At 34.5% G+C, this 17188-nt stretch overlaps 1 protein-coding gene across 1 annotated transcript in view; it reads right to left on the bottom strand.

The window, feature by feature from the left end:
- The window catches only part of GEN1 (GEN1, Holliday junction 5' flap endonuclease), a 32028-nt gene that overhangs the window by 8779 nt on the left and 6061 nt on the right, over nucleotides 1–17188 (bottom strand). The window contains 11 exon segments of the mRNA XM_006096014.3: nucleotides 135–172; nucleotides 175–267; nucleotides 1383–1463; nucleotides 1557–1593; nucleotides 1885–2035; nucleotides 3585–3679; nucleotides 6212–6285; nucleotides 8790–8900; nucleotides 10019–10195; nucleotides 13422–13608; nucleotides 14289–14464. Of these exon segments, the coding sequence (XP_006096076.1) occupies nucleotides 135–172; nucleotides 175–267; nucleotides 1383–1463; nucleotides 1557–1593; nucleotides 1885–2035; nucleotides 3585–3679; nucleotides 6212–6285; nucleotides 8790–8900; nucleotides 10019–10195; nucleotides 13422–13608; nucleotides 14289–14449 (1205 nt within the window). The 5' untranslated portion in view covers nucleotides 14450–14464.

Below are 17188 nucleotides of genomic sequence, written 5' to 3'. Positions count from 1 at the left end.
CTTAGTGGTTTGGTTGTTTACTGTTACTATGACAGCATCCCTGGACAATTTGCATATTCCTCTATTATTAGTATAGAATAAGAAGAAAATTTTAGATCATAAGACATTCAAATGCAAACACACACAATTCATACCGAATTGGCTGTAGTTGATTAGAGTGTCTTCTACCAAAGTTTTTCTTTCTATCATGTCATAGTGGGTCAAAAGTACCAACAATTTCTCACATGCATAGTGATTGGGCCAATCCATTTTTTCAAGAGTAAATCTCTGTAAATATAATAAAAATAAAATAAGGTTTTCTTATCTCTTGGAGACAAATAGCACTCAGATGATATTATTTTTTCCTTCAGAATGAACATTAAAGTAGTATCACTGACAGAACAATGAGCCTCCTAAAGAGTCAACAGTACATAGTAATTAAGTGTTCTCCATTTGTATGTCAGCATGGTATTTCCTAGATGTTGGGTAAGTTACTTAACTTCTCTCAGCCTCAGGTAAAAATATAACCCAGCTCACAGATTATGAAGATTAAGTCACATTATATGTAATGTGTTTTTTAAAAAAGCAAATTTTATTTATTTATTTATTTATTTATTTATTTTTTATATTTTATTGATTTTTTACAGAGAGGAAGGGAGAGAGATAGAGAGTTAGAAACATTGATGAGAGAGAAACATCGATCAGCTGCCTCCTGCACATCTCCTACTGGGGATGTGCCCACAACCCAGGTACATGCCCTTGACTGGAATCGAACCTGGGACCTTTCAGTCCCCAGGCTGACGCTCTATCCACTGAGCCAAACCAGTTTCGGCTAAAAAAGCAAATTTTAAATGTTCAATAATTGTTTGTTACCATTATTATTTCTGTTGTTGATAGGAATAAGCAAGAAGTAGTTATAATTTACTGAGCCACTGTTTCCCTAGCCACTCTATTAGGAGTTAATATAAATAATCTCATTTAATCCTCATAGTGACTTCGTAAGATAATATTATTTCTATTTTGATAACACATATCCAGTGTCACACAGTGAGTGATAGACTATCCAAATTTAAATTTATGTAACTGATTACAAATCACAATGTTCGTGCAAATTAATATACCAGTACTTGATCCTGACATTCTTTGGTTATCAGCCCCTATCTCCCAATATGCTGCTGAATACAATATATCTGTACAAGGTATTTAAGGTGTTTTCTACCAAACAACATAATTATAATTTGCCTTATGGTCTGCAAAGTACAGTTACTATGTAGCAAAGAAATGAAGACTAGAAATAAATGCTGAAAAAAGCATGGGTGCCAATAGCAGACCATTCAAAGTGATTATCCCTTCTATCTTCCTACTATTCAACTTCATACTGTAAAGAATTTATTTTCAGATACCTGAAACAATAATAAATCAGGTCTTTGGTACCTGATTGCCTTTACCAATTTATCCTTGTTCAAAAGAAATTCTTGAACAACCTAACAAGAGAAAAGAAAATAGGAATTGAGACTTCAAACTTTAAAAAAAAAACCAACTTCTGAAATAAACACACTTGAATTATTAGTTATTACCTCATGGAATGGGAATCCTTCACAACTGCAAGCTTTTCTGAAAATAGATTATATACATGTTGTTAATACAATCAGACTAAAACCATATCTCATCTAATCTCTCATTTAATGAAAAATGTCTGTATAGTATCTCAGTCATCAAGTTTCACTTTGAATAACTATTATATTACCATCTCCTGAAGTGGCCTATGTTTTTAGTAAATTCAAGAAAAGGATTTTGTGAAATGTTATTAATTTAGACATGGGGGAAGGCTATATGGAAACAATTCAACCACAGGTATATAAAATAGGTCATGCCAGAAAAGAATGAGTTAAAAACAAAACTTACTTCTTAATATTGTTCTCTATTGTAATCAGTTGCCTGTCCTGCTCTGTTCGGTGCCATTCACAGGGACAACAGTATTCATAATCATGTGGTTCACAACATCGATCAGTTTGACATAATTTGCATCCATTATGTTCATGATCCTTAGGTGAACCTTTAGGGAGGTATAAGAAAGTATGATTTCCACTGCTTTTTAGAATTATCTTCTATTATACTTTTTTTCTTGTACTTACCCACATTTTCAAAAATGAATACTGCCTAGCACAGTGCCTGGCTTATAGAAGGGTTTCAATATATTTAGGTTAAAGAGAATAATGCACACTATAGTAATCTTTAAGGTGTAGTAGATCCTAAGCTATTACTATCACATGACACTTTGTTTCTGTAAATTCCATTATCTGAAAGTGTTAATTTGTAACTTGAAATTATACATTCATAATAATCAACAATGGAAAAGTTTGTAGTTAATTTGATAGCTAAATTCAAGAAAAGTACGCTATAATTATTAGTATTAAAAAAGATTATTTACTTTATAGAATAATTCATAAACTGTTGTCCTTAATTAAAATATTAAAAGAATACAACAATTAATTACCTCTTTCAGTGTCTATCTCTAAGTTACCTGTATTACTATTTTTAAATTATGCTTGGAACATGAACAAATTATGACTGTGACAAAGATGGGATCCTAGTTCCCTTTAAAAGGAAAGCATGACCATCTTCAACATTGTTTTGAGAATACGGAAGAGCATACACAACTGATATGACCTAAAATTACCATTTATAAGTTATCAAGAAAATATAGAATGGAGAATCTTATCCATAAAAATTTTTTTCTTCCATGATTTCATCTACAATGTAATAATGTTAATGAAAACAGAGTAAGACAAATAGATAAATGCTGTGGCTAGTGTGACTTGATTGGTTGGAGTGTCATCCCTTGCACCAAAGGGGGTTTGATCCCCGAGTCATGGTAGGTATGAGAGGCAACTAATTGATGTTCTTCTCTCTCACATCGAGAAAGACTCTCACTTTCTGTCTCTCCCTCTTCCTCTCTCTCTAAAATCAATGGAAACATACCCTCAGGTGAGAATTAAAAAAAAAAAAAGACAAATACATAAAGCAGAATTTCTTTTAAAAGATGAGCTAACATGATCTCAATCTCTGCTGAAAGTGGAAGACCTTTCTAATCTACTATGTATCAGTGACATCTTTCTTTTTCTTCCAAAACTAATAAAGAGAAACCAAGCTATTTTCAAAAATAATGAACATGTTTTAGAAATTAGTTTCCAGGCACTATCTTCACACAATCAAAACGCAGTATAGGACAATTAAGAAACATTTAAATATATAAGTGTAAATCATTGTTAAAGAAACAAATAGTTTCAATTCCATTTTCCCCAATACTATTAGTGTATTTTTTCCCTTAAAATAGATTTCTATATTAAAAACATAATTTTAAGATCTAAGTAATTTGGATTCATAGTTTGAAACTGTACTTGTTCTATATTTACCATTTATGTCACTTCATTTCATTCAACTAACATTTACTGAGTGCCTATTATGTATATATGACAACTCCTGACTCTGAGGATTCCCAGTCTAGCGGGAAAGATAATATAAAATGTACCTATAAGAACAGGGGTGAAAATGTGGGTATCTGACACTAATACTCCAAGATATCATTCCCTATGTCTGCTTACCTGGATGGGAACACACAGAGCAATGAGCCAGTTTTTTAATAACTAGTGGTTGTTGATTAGAGTTACAAGGTTTTTCTTCACTCCATTGAATAAACCTTTAAAAGAAAATGGCTTTAAAAAGAAAAACAAACACACACAAAAACACCCCCAAGGTCACCAAAGTGCCATGTTCTCAAATATCAGGTTATTCTGTTCCCTTCCAACCTACCAACTTATTTTCCCTTTGGTGGTAGATAAAGTTACTGTCCAAATTAAAAAAACCCGCCCTCAATCAACGTACCTCAATTTTTAGATGTGTTCCCCAAAGATAGAAGAATTCCAACAGGAGAGGAGAAAGAGTGTCAGAGCAGGGGAAAGGGAGAGAGAGAAAGAATGTGTGTGTGTATATTGATATATTCATTCAGCCTTTTTTTTAAAAAAAAAGTATCTTCACTTAAGCATACATGTAGGGAGAATGATTCATATAAATTTGTTTTTTATATCTTTTCTAAGTGCCAGAGTATAAAACAAAGAGAATCATGTACATGAACACTTCTGTATATCAAAATAAGGGTTAAGGGCAAAGTATAACACTAAATAAAACATGGAGTTTCTGGGTAAGAACTGTTTAAAAAATCCAGATCATTTGAAATTGTCATTTTCTTATTCTCCTATCCAAACAGCAAAAACATTACTTGTTTAATGAAAGATTTTAAGAAAATGTATATTACTGTTAAAAGGTCTACTAAATAATAGTTTTTTTAAAAAAATACTTTTTATTGATTTCAGAGAGGAAGGGAGAGGGAGAGAGAGATACAAACATCAATGATGAGAGGGAATCATTGATTAGCTGCCCCCTGCACACCCCCCACTGGGGATTAAGCCCACAACCTAGGCATGTGCCCTTGACTGGAACCGAACCTGGGACCCTTCAATCCACAGGCCAACACTCTACCCACTGAGCCAAACCGGCTAGGGCATAATAGTTAATTTTTCAATACAAGTTTCATGTCAACTTAAAACCACGAAGAGGATAAACATTACCATAAAATATAAGTTCTGAATTGTTCCTCTACTTACAGAAATTAAAGTTCTAATAAAAAACTAAATTATACCTTCAGTTTGCAATCTAGTAACTGGCACTAAGAATTATTATTTAGCTTTTGGAACTTCTAACTCACATACTACAAAGACCAACTTCACGCTTAATAAAATTAGCATTAATTGATGCTGGCTGCTGGATAAATAATAGAGATTCAAATGTTAAAAATAAACAGGGGAAGTCAGTGTAAGCTAATCAAAATTAAAACATAATTATAACAAAAAATGCAATTTCATTACTTTCAAATATCAAGACCAACATTTAATAAAATGTTGCCAAAAGTACAAATTTGCTGAAACTGTTTCAATAAGAATGCCTTGTAGCTGGCCAAAGGCCACATTTGCTTGTTTTTCCCTTTTTGTATGTTTTCACAATTCCCAAATAATTCCTTAACTCACCTCCATGCCAAAGAATACCCTTTTTTCCTGCTTTGACAAAGTAATCACTGATCTCAATAATGAATTTATTGAAGGCTTAGATCTATCAATAGCTTTTCAGCTGAAAGAGAAGTATTGTAGGAAAAAGCACAGTAATTTGAAATTGTTTTCATCATCATTCCTTCTTGATTTCTACAACTTCTGTTTCCTTTCATGCTCTCACCATCTCAAACCTAACTGGAGGCCAAGACTGGTTTAAGTCTCCAGTGTTCTCATTCTTTCCTTTATTCACTCTATTTTATCACCCTTAATATTAATTTTTATAAACCACTGCTTTCATCAAGTAAATCTAGTTCACATGCTTGTAAAACTAAATAGCATAGTTTGTAAATTTCAATATATTCCTTAACTGGTTCGAACCCTTAAATTGTTCAGTCTAAATTAATTTGAATACATATATTCTTAAATGTATGGTTATAGAACAAAGGAAGTCAAGTAAAAGTTTTGATCAAGTGTTACTTATTAAATATTTGTAACAGGTTAGGCATTTCATTTACAAAAATAAATTCAATATCAAAGTATTTTATATTAAAAATGATTTTAAGGATAAAATAAAATATTTTTAAGGATAAAATTATTTTAATGTTACATTATCTTTACTTGGTAGTAAAATAGTCTAAAATAGCCCATAGCAAATGCCCATGGTTATAAATAAACACATTTGACATCTACTTGTGTTTACAGTGAGCTAGTAATATTGAAAAAAATATATAGTATGGCTTAGGGTATACAGGGGTGGGTTTACAGTTATATGTGAAACACAGGAATTTATTCTTGCATTATTATTTATTAACTATTGTATTATTTTCCATATGAACAACTGTAAACCTACTTTTGCCAACCCTTTCTTTGAAAAATTTCAGAATAAAAATAAGTGATTTTCCTGCCTCTGCAGCAGTGCCAAGGACTCCTAGGCGGACATACCTCGAGGGGTCCCGGACTATGAGAGGGCACAGGCTGGGCTGAGGGACTCCCCATCCCCACACCCATCCCCCCCCGCCCCCCCCCCCGCCAGTGTACGAATGTCATGCACTGGTCCTCTAGCATTCACTATAAAATTCAACAAGAATAAAAGTCTGATGTCACAAGAAAACTTAATTTTTAGTTACCTCTGAAGTAAACTTTGCCCTTTCAAAATCTGTATAAGTTTTAATGCTTGCTCTTTTCCAACTCCAGGGACGCCCTTTCAGAAAGGGGGAAAGAAATTCAAATGTTAATCATTAGAAAATGAATAAAGTACATTAAGTCCATTCAAAAGTTGATCATGCAGCTGAAAGAATGTGGTAACTATATAATGATGGAAAAAAATGTGCAAAATACATTGCTGTGTAAGATGAAAACCACAGAATAGCCTATGGTGTGTTCTAGATATGTAAGTGAAGTAACAATTACATTGTTAATCTATTCAAAGGAAGAAAGTCAGAGGATTACATACCAAACCACTGATAGTGTTTGTTTTAGGAGAAGGAAGAACAGAATTTTAGAGGGCGATAGCTTTCTTTGTTAATTATTTGGATAATATTTTTATTTGAGCTAACTTTATGTTATATTTATAATCAGGAAAAAGCATGTTCATTTAATGATATGAAATTTAATATTTAAAGACCCAGATGTCAAAAGAGAACAAAAAAGAGTTCTAAGTTAAGAAAATTAAAATAAGCTAATACCCATTAAGCATAAATTCACATGACAATTTCTGATTTAAGTTGAGGCTTCCAGTTCCTATACAAGTTGATGAATATGTCTTTATAAGCAAGGCTGTTGGTTAGCCAATATACACTAGAATAGATATACCAGTTTTACAATACTCCTCAAGCATCCTGAGTGCCTAATGGCAAACCCTCTTACCTGAATACCCTTCCCAACCCACCAGGATCCTGCTACTAAAATGGTAGCACATGGCACAACAGATGGCAACCACAAGCCTATGTCCTCAGCATACCAGTTGCCAAATATTTTGTGTATCACCCTTCTTGTATCGGCACTTAGCGACATCTTAAATTTTTTGAAGACAAATCATCCTATATAATAAAAGGCTAATATGCAAATCGACCAAACGGCAGAACAACCAGTCGCTATAACATGCACTAACCACTAGGTGCAGACGCTCAACGCAAGAGCTGTGCCCTGGTGGTTAGTGCGCTCCCACAAGGGGAGCGCCTTTCAACCAGAAGCCAGACTCATGGCTGGCAAGTGCAGCGATAAGGACCCCTGGGGGAATATCTGACTGTCAGCAGGGAGCGGGCCTAAGCCAGCAGGTGGACATCCCCCAAGGGGTCCTGGACTGTGAGAGGGCCCAGGGCGGGCTGAGGGACCCTCTTCCCCCTCAGTGCATGAATGTCGTGCACTGGGCCTCTAGTCCTTCTATATTATAAAAGGCCAATATGCAAATCGACCAAACAGCAGAACTACCGGTCGCTATGACGTGCACTGACCATGCAGGAGCTGCCCCCTAGTGGTCAGGTCACTCAGCCAGAAGCCCTGAGTAAGGCTCACCACTGGTGATGGTGAGTGCAGCGGCAATGGCAGGAGGGACCCCTCTAGTATTAGTATATAGTCTTAACAATCTTTAACTTTAAGAACAATATAAATAGATGGCAGTTTGGGTTACAAAGAATACAAATGTTCAAAATAGCTAAGGCTAATGCATAATGTAACACCACTGTAGATAAAGTTGGTTTCTTACATTCAACATTGGATTGCTTCTAGTCTTTAAGATTTAATAATTACATAAGGGAAATAGAAATTTTCTATTTCAGAATTACAATTACAATAAAATAATTTTTTTGTGTGTTATTTAAAAGTTTCATTCCTCCTTCTTCCTTTACTTATTAGTTTAAAAAAAAAGTTGATTTCACCATCTGGTCACTGATGACATAAATTAGAAATTAGAGTTAATAATTTGACTTCCCTGCTATTTTTCCTATCTCATAAGCTCTGGCTAAAAAAAATTATATGTCCTCCTTCTCTAGATGTCTCTTGGGGATAGAGTATACAGTATAGTATAATGAGGGATTCGGTAAGAAGAGATGATCAGTAGAGACATAATAATGGGACTACATAATAAGAGCTATAATACAATTAATTTTGTATTTTTAAATATAGTATTTAAGAATGGGGTTATCCTCATAATTCTTAATCACTCACTTAATATACCTATTTGTTACAATATAAATTTATAAAATATAAATCAAAGGTTTTCTGAACAACATTGAATGCGGCACAAAAGGATGATGGCTTATCCCAATAATCATGTAGCCTAGCAACAATAATAATAACACCAAGCGTCTGCACAGCTGGAAAGCTAAAGACTGAAAACCAAAAAATAGATAAAATAGTGATAGAAACTAACATTAGCATGACACAAGAAAAGAATAATTCCTTTATTTCTTTAAAAGGGTAGTTGAAACTTGAATGTGAATTCTTAAGCTAGAGTAATGGTTTATGAGATTCAAACTGTGATAATAATTATTATTCTATTCTTATTTAGAAGCTTCAGTGTCACAATGAACCAGCTTTTTAATGCCATTTGAAATGCTGATTATTTTAGTTATTGAATATTTTATTATGCCTAAAATTATACTCTAAATTAGATTCTTAATCATATAACAATACTGTATTAATATTTATGTAAATCATAAGGAATAAAAAAAAACCCCACACTATGAATAGTGAATTTCAGTGTACCTTTGGAAGATAATCACAGCCAAGCAGTATTGCCAGTCCAACTAGAGCATCTCTATCCAAACCTAGGTTACTCTTGATAGATGACATTGTATAACAGTCAACGTGGGGGTCCTAAAAGAAAGCACAAATTTGTTTAATCTTCAAAATGTAAATGTTTATACATTAAACAGCATTACAAAAATGTGTCAAAGGTGTCTCTAAATATTTAATTATTCCCAGATGTTTAAATAGGAAAATTATCCTAATAACCAGAATCTTTGTAGAATCTAACACTTTAATATCTGGAAATAAAGTCATAGTTTCAAAAATGGCTAAACATTTCAGTATTCATTTTTCCCCTCTTTATTGCTTTCTGTATACAAAAGTAGATTTTCATCTTACAAAATTAAACACTTTACAATGTATATTACTGAAAGAAAACATTCCCTGTAATGGCAATTTCTAAAGTTAACATTATTAACAGTGTGGTACATATTCTTCCAAAATACCTTTCTTTTACACACATATTCAAATATTTGTTACTAAGCATATTTTAAGGAAAAACAGGATTATATAAAAGAAATATTTTGCAACATATCTTACCCGCTAATATATCTATGTATCTTTAATATTAATACTACATACCGTTTTAATAACTGCTTACTCTTACATTATATCAATTCTGAAGCAGTGTTTCTCAATGGGGATACTATAAGCATTTTCAGAGAGATAACAGAATTGTCTGGCAAGAGATTTAGCTTTCCTGGCTCCAATCCACCGAATGTCTATAGTCTCCCTTTCCCAACCTTGAATAGTTACAACCAAAATGTCTCCTAGCAGTATCTGCCAGGCTGAGAACCATGGCTATATTTAACTATTCTCTCTCATAGACATTTGGGTTGCTTATCAATTTTTGTAATTACTAACAATGCTGGAAATAATATCCTTGCATACCTCTCCATGCATATTTGGAGGTGTTTTTGAGGATACATTACTAAAAGTAGAAATTCTGAGTAAAAGCAATAAATTTCATATGCAATTTTATAATATACTTTTAAAACTAATTTAGAATTAAAGTATGTGAAACAAGTCAAACCCTTGGGAGAGAAATCTACATTTCAAAGAGAATGAACTATGTGGCAATGATATTTAATAACAGTAATAAGCATTTTTTCCATTTAATGATTTAGTAATTCCTTTAAAAATTTAGTTTGCAAAACAAATGCTGACAAAGAGAAAGAAAAAAATACCTTGGTATTCATAGTGAAATTCCTATAAACAGTCCGGGCCCCATAAAGGAAAGCATCCCCATCATTGGTGAGGCAGCCGTCCACATAACCACTGGCATCAAGGTAAGCGCACATGGCTTCTGCTTCCCCAGCAGCTTGGACCCAGGGAATTCCTAAGCATTCCAGCAATTCAAGACACTGAAAAGAAAAAGCAGATGCAAGAAATCTAAGAACATTATTATTGCTAATTTTTTTCACTTACTTTCCTATATTACAAACTAGAGGCCTGATGCACAAAATTTGAACAAGGAGCGCAGCCCTCACAGCCGCAGCGGCTTGCCTCAGCCCTCGCAGCCCTGACTTCGTCCGGAAGGTCATCTGGAAGGTTGTTCGGCTGTCTGGTCTAATTAGCACATTATGCTTTCATTATTATAGACTAGAGGCCCGGTGCACGAAATTCGTGCACTGGAGGGGGGGGGGGGGTGTTGTCCGTCAGCCCAGCCTGCACCCTCTCCAATCTGGGACCCCTTGGGGGATGTCTGTCGGCAGTCGGATATCCCTCTCACAATCCGGGACTGCTGGCTCCCAACTGCTCACCTGCCTGCCAGCCTGATCACCCCCTAAACACTCCCCTGCCAGCCTGATTGATGCCTAACTGCTCCCCTGCTGGCCCAATTGCCACCAACTGCCCTCCCCTGCCAGCCCAGTCGCCAACTGTCCTCCCCTGCCAGCCCAGTCGCCCCTAACTGCCCTCCCCTGCCAGCCCGGTCGCCCCCAACTGCCCTCCCCTGCCAGCCATCATGTGGTGGCCATCTTTGACCACATGGGGGCGGCCACCTTGTGTGATGGCATGAGGGTCAATTTGCATATTACCTTTATTATATAGGATTATTATAGATATTAACAGTGCTATTTACGTGTCTTACAAATTATAATACTTGCTTAATAGTATCTCAAGATTCTGGAAATATCTTTTAAATGATTAATAATCACATTAATATTTACGTCTGTAAAATTACAAAAATTCTCACATGATGTTGACAATGTAATATGAGGTGATTATGCAATTTGGCTTGAGGCTTTAAAGTTCTCTTCTTTTCCTTATATCATCTCTTCCCTATAATGAAACAAATGGTGGGAAACCACAGAGGGGTCAGCTGTTGATGTGTTCCTAGGAAGTCAAATGTCTGTGCAGAATGTTCCTATCGGTTTGCTGATGCATAAATAATCCCGAGTTTTCTTTGGATTATGAATTTAACCCAACTGAGCAGCATATAGTGTAGTCTTATATCCCAGTGTATTCTTTCTTGTCATGTATAATTCTCAAATTCTATTACTGGGGAATACTGGGTAAGGTGAAGAAACAAGGGCACTGTAGTTTGGAGAGACCGACAGAGTAAATAACATCTCTTTTGCTTTAACTGATCAATTGCTTACATGCCATATTACATAAGAAAAACCTCTGCCAGATGTTGCCCAACGTAGACAAGGTCCAAAAATACAAAGTACTATGTTGATAAGAAGGGTACTTTTCAGAAGACAAATTTTGTTACAGGTATTATTTTATGGCAACACTATAGTTGCTTCAACCTTCCTCTAGATAAGAAATATCCTTTCAGTATAAACAAGAGTTTGAAATTTATCTTAGATTCCAGTGCCATTTTTCATTTCAGCTCTTCAAAAACCAGCAGAGAATTTGTGATGAGCCTGGTTGTAAATTTTCCTACCCTAAATCCCTGTCATATTGAGGGTGGATGTGGTGTTGGAAGAAGACTAATTTGTGCCTTTCATGCTTATAACTAAAAGTTGGCAGTGGAGTAGGAGGAAGTAGGGCCTAGTAACTGAGGGCACAGAAATATGAAAATAATGGGCAGGTAACACTGAGCAAAATGTCTAAGAACACCAATTACTGTAATAAAGAAATAAGAATGGAGTAATTGTCTCAAAAAAAAAAAAAGAGATGGACATCTTTTTGAGTTATTCTGGGTATTTAATGCTCTAAGTATGTGTACCATGGTTATTTCCAGTAATTGTTTATGGAGGAAATAATTAGAATCCAGTACATATATTTTCTTCAACTATTGATAGTCATTAAGGTGGAATAGCCACTAATTAAAAACTATTTTTTTAAATATCACCTAAGAATAAAAACAGAATTTCAGGAGAAAATGATTATTAACTTATGCAATACCTTTTAAAGAAATAAAATTTTTAACCAAACTTAAAAAGAAAAACAGGAATATGAATTAAAAGCAAATATAACAAGTTTATATCCTTAATATATAAAGAACTTAAACAACAAAAAAATTAAAACTTCAAGAGATAAGTGGGGCAAAGACCATTATCCACAGAGGGACTAAAACTAGGTTAAATGTTTAACCTCACCATTAAAAGACCAATACATATTAAATATGTATTTATATGTATTACATAAACAAAGAAACATCTTTGATTTTGAATACTAAGTAATACAAAGATAAATCTCCTATCTTCAGTGTTCTTGTGGGTGCACTGAAATTGCTTATCTCATATCTATACTGGTGGAAAGTAATTGGTAGTAGCTATAAAATCATTCCTAAGCTTTGGTCTATCCATCTCACTTTGGGTAATTTTATCTTAAAAATCCCAAATCACAAGAAAAAACTATGTACACAAAAAATGTTCATCATAATTTCACATATAATGAAAGAGCTGAAAAACAAACAATATATACAATCCTGGGTAATGATTTCATAGCCTCATAAATGTTGCACAACCATTATAACAACAGGGAAATATGGATATGACATATTAAGTGAAAAGTCCAAGATAAAAATTATTTATGCACTATTATGGCAAGTTTTAAAAATATATACATTTGAAAAAAGACAAAATAATAGTAGTTTCCTATTGTTTTAATAATATATTTTATTTTATGGATAATTTTTTAACTTTTATAAAAATATATAATATTTTATAAGTAATATGTAAATATATTAAAATATAATAAGTACTTTTAAAAATTACAAAGCCCTAATGAAAGTCAAATATGCATGTTCAATGCATGAACTATTATCAATTCTGAATGAGTGAAGTATGAATTAATGAGATCTCTGTTCTGGGAATCCTTTAAGTGGTAAAGATGTCATAAAAGGTAACATGTATCAAGTCTCTACTATGTACTAGTTGATTAGATAATAGATATTTGTAGATTTTCTCTCATTTTCAGCACATCTCTGCAAAGTATTACTATTCTCATTCACAGAATAGGAAATTTTTATTTTAAATAAATTAAAAACGTGCAGAACACCTTAGAGTTTCAAGATGCGAGAGCCAGGCCTTGAACTTAGGTCAGTTTCACTCCAAAATATAAACTCTTCTCCACCCACACTGTCCTTCTATATACAATACAATAAGAATTATTAAATCAGATCCAAATGCTCACCTCTCTTAACACTGATTTAAAATGTGATCTCCCTGTTTTCTGAGACCATGTTTTTGCAGAAGGCCCATACCGAATTTGATTCCTCTTGTTTATGACATCAGCTTTCAGCTTTGGGGGTTCCCCTTCCATAACAAATACCAGTTTTACATCCATTAGTGTTAAATGTGAGATACGAAAAAACAAGTTCCTGAAATACAAAAATTAGTCATATATTAATCCTCATATATTGATAGCAAAAGTCAACATAGCAGCATGACGTTAATGGCAAGAACATTAGACTAATACCGAAAAGGTTATATGCAATAACATTTATTTTATTTTCACAGGACTGAGAAACTACTAAATGTTTTTTTGTTTGTTTTTTGAATGTTTTTAAGCAAGGGAGATTTATGATTATTTTAATTGCTATATGGAAAATGGTCTGGAGGAGGAGGATGAGGAAGAGGACGCTAAGAACTGAGGGAGGGAAGCCGGTGAAGAAGTCATTCAGCAGTATAGATGAGAGATGATGTTGGCATACACTGAGATGGTGCCTCTGGACATCAAGTAACGTTTATGAACAAACACAAAAGTTTCTTTTGAAAGTAGAACTGGCAAGACTTCTGAGGAACTGGACATTGGGCCAGGTAAACAGGGAGAGAATGGCTCCCAAATTTCTGGCTTACAGTCATGGCAACATCCAAGTAGATATGTTAAATAGGCAACTAAGCATGTGAGTCTGGAGTTCAGAAGGTAAGAGGCACAAATTTGTGAGTCATCAATACAGAGATGGCAGATCTAGACACATTAATATCTTTTAAAATCTCAAAACCAAGACATCAACTATTTATGTAATCATACATTTATATTCTAAGAACTTTACCGTACCTGAGGTGGGGCTTCGTGACAGTTCCAATCATTTTTTTGACTGTCTGTGATTCACATACCCAGAGGCTCAGATCAACTGCAATGGTTTTCCCACCAAGATTATTCAAGTGGATGTGTTGCTTAACGGGCTCCAAAATTTGCCACAAGTCACTCACTCCCATTCTGGTTATTATCGGCTGTTATTAGAAACGCACTTTTCAAAAATTGTTAATAAACACAGAAGCTTAGAACAGGAATTCAAGCAATATATTATGACCTACATAAGAATAATTCATAGAGGATTCTACTTATTTCTTTCACTAGTCAGCTTTTCGGAATCAACCAAGAATACCTAAGCCATTAAAAATGGTGGTAAATGACATACTGGTTAAAAAATGCTGATGCAACGAATGGATGATAAGTAATTTACATGTCACCAAATCTGGGTTTCTTTACAGTACTTAAAAACAGTTATTTTTAAATTTAACATAACTGAAATATTAATGGTCGCCTTTGTCCTTCCTCATTCTTCCCTCTTCTTTTCTATGTCTTCTTTAGCAGCAGCTGAGAATAACATTTTTCACATGGTTACCTGAACATTGTATGAAATTTAGAAAATAAAATATTACCCCCCAAAACGTAATGGTGATAATTGGCTTTGTTCCAGCTAATAACAAGAACTAACAAATGCAAGACAGGTAGAAAAACAGAGGTGCTATAAATCATATTTATCTTATTGAAAATTCATTCCTTGATTTTTCACACCAGCCTCTATCATGATCAGGAAAAACAAAAAAACATAAGCAAGGAACCATGTAAACAAAGCAAATAAACCAAAGGAAAAAAATAAGAGGTTAATGAAGGAAAACACTGAAGACAGAAAATGGGAACTGGAGGAATATGGAATTATCTTTTCAAAGAGCACTGACGGGCTTTTTAATTACAAGGTCTCACGTGTTCATTGTGGAAAAATAAACAACTGTAAAATACAAATTTTTTAAAAAATATATATTTTATTGATTTTTTACAGAGAGAAAGGGAGAGGGATAGAGAGTTAGAAACATTGATGAGAGAGAAACATCGACCAGCCGCCTCCTGCACACCTCCTACTGGGGATGTGCCAGCAACCAAGGTACGTGCCCTTGACTGGAATCGAACCTGGGACCTTTCAGTCCGCAGGCCGACGCTCTATTCACTGAGCCAAACCGGTTTGGCTAAAAAACAAATTTTTAAATCACCCATACTTACACGATCCAAATAAAACTATTGTTAAACTCTTTTCTATGTCCATGAAATTTGAAAAACAAAATTGGCTTAAATTCTGCTATTGTAATAACCTCTTTGGTATTTTCTACAGGCCAGTTTTTCCTTATTAAACATCTATATCTGTTTTTCTTTCCCTTTGTTATTATTTGATAAAAATGTTATGCAGCATTTGCAATGATTCAATCTGACTATACATACATACATACATACATATAATCCAGAGTATCATCCTCTCAATAATGAACTTCATTCCAAAAACACAAGGTTGGATAACAACAACAACAAATAAATTAAGTCAAAAGGCTATCTCCATAATGCAAAACCATTCTAAATAAAAATACTATATTGTCTGTTCCTTTAAGTATTATTTTGTGCACTCATTTTTATGAAGAACTTGCACAAGTATTTGCTGATATCTCAACATACAAAGAAAAACATTCAGATTTGAAGGCACAGAATTAGGTAGTTAATGGTGGCGCAGTGCTAACATTGTCTATTGCACAACAAGAAGCCCCACTGGTTAGAATGCACACTATAGCATAGATTCAGAGTTAAGATTTCATCCCTTTGTTCATGTGAAAAATTGCACTTACTTCTGGAAAAAGAGTGAGGCACATACATTTTCTAAGGCATTATTATGAACAGAAACGAGACAAATATTAACCATCAGAACACATAAAAATTAAAAAAACAACAACGAAGTTTGAGGGGGAGTTCTTTTTAATAGTTTTGCTTTCCTTTTATTTGTGAAGCAAGCTGTTTACTGGAATGGCTTATTATTGAAGGAAATTACGCAATTCTTCTCTCCGGAGGACAATTATCATGACTGATCTTATTTTATTATATGTGACCCTGACTCTAGCTGTCAAATTTTAAATGCCAGTATCTTCTGACTTACATAGCTCTCCTAGGAATTTATTTTAAGATGCACTTAGGTGTGTGCAAGATGTATGTTCAAAGATAGTCACTGTGGCATTTTTTTTTAAATCCTTACCCAAGGATGTTTTTACTGATTTTAAAGAAAGAAAGGAGAAACACTGATCAGTTGCCTCCCACGTGTGCCTAACCAAGGATCGAACCGCCACCTAGATATGTGCCCTGACCAGGAACTGAACCCATGAACAGCTGACTGAGCCACCTGACCAGGGCAACTGAAGCATCTTACCTAATAATAGACAAACATGTAAATTGACCGTCTCTCCACTATGCACACCAGCCAATCAGGAGTATGCAAATTAACCCAACAAAGATGGCAGTTAATTTGCATACGTGGGCGCAAAGCGGCGGAGCCCAGCGAAGACGGAAAGCTCCGGGCAGGAGCCACAAAGATGGAAGGCTCCAGGCCAGAGCGAAGGCCTGGGCCCTGGAGGAAAACCGGTGCCGGCAGCCAGGGGAAGGGAAGGCCTATTGCATGAATCTCTTCGTGCAACGGGCCTCTAGTATTTATAATAGTAAGACAGTGGGGAAAAACAAATGTCCATGAATAAACGATACATCTTTGATATATTCAAACAATGGAATAGATGGTGCAGCAAATAAAAATGGTATAGATCTATACATACTGGTCCTGGCCAGGTAAAGCAGTTGGTTTCCATCCCATATGTCAAGGTTGTGGGTTCGATCCCTGGTCAGGGCAATACAAGAATCAACCAATG

The sequence above is a fragment of the Myotis lucifugus genome, unplaced genomic scaffold (assembly GCF_000147115.1).
Source record: "Myotis lucifugus unplaced genomic scaffold, Myoluc2.0 scaffold_165, whole genome shotgun sequence".
NCBI lineage: Eukaryota > Metazoa > Chordata > Mammalia > Chiroptera > Vespertilionidae > Myotis > Myotis lucifugus.
This window is presented reverse-complemented; position numbering and strand designations above follow the sequence as displayed.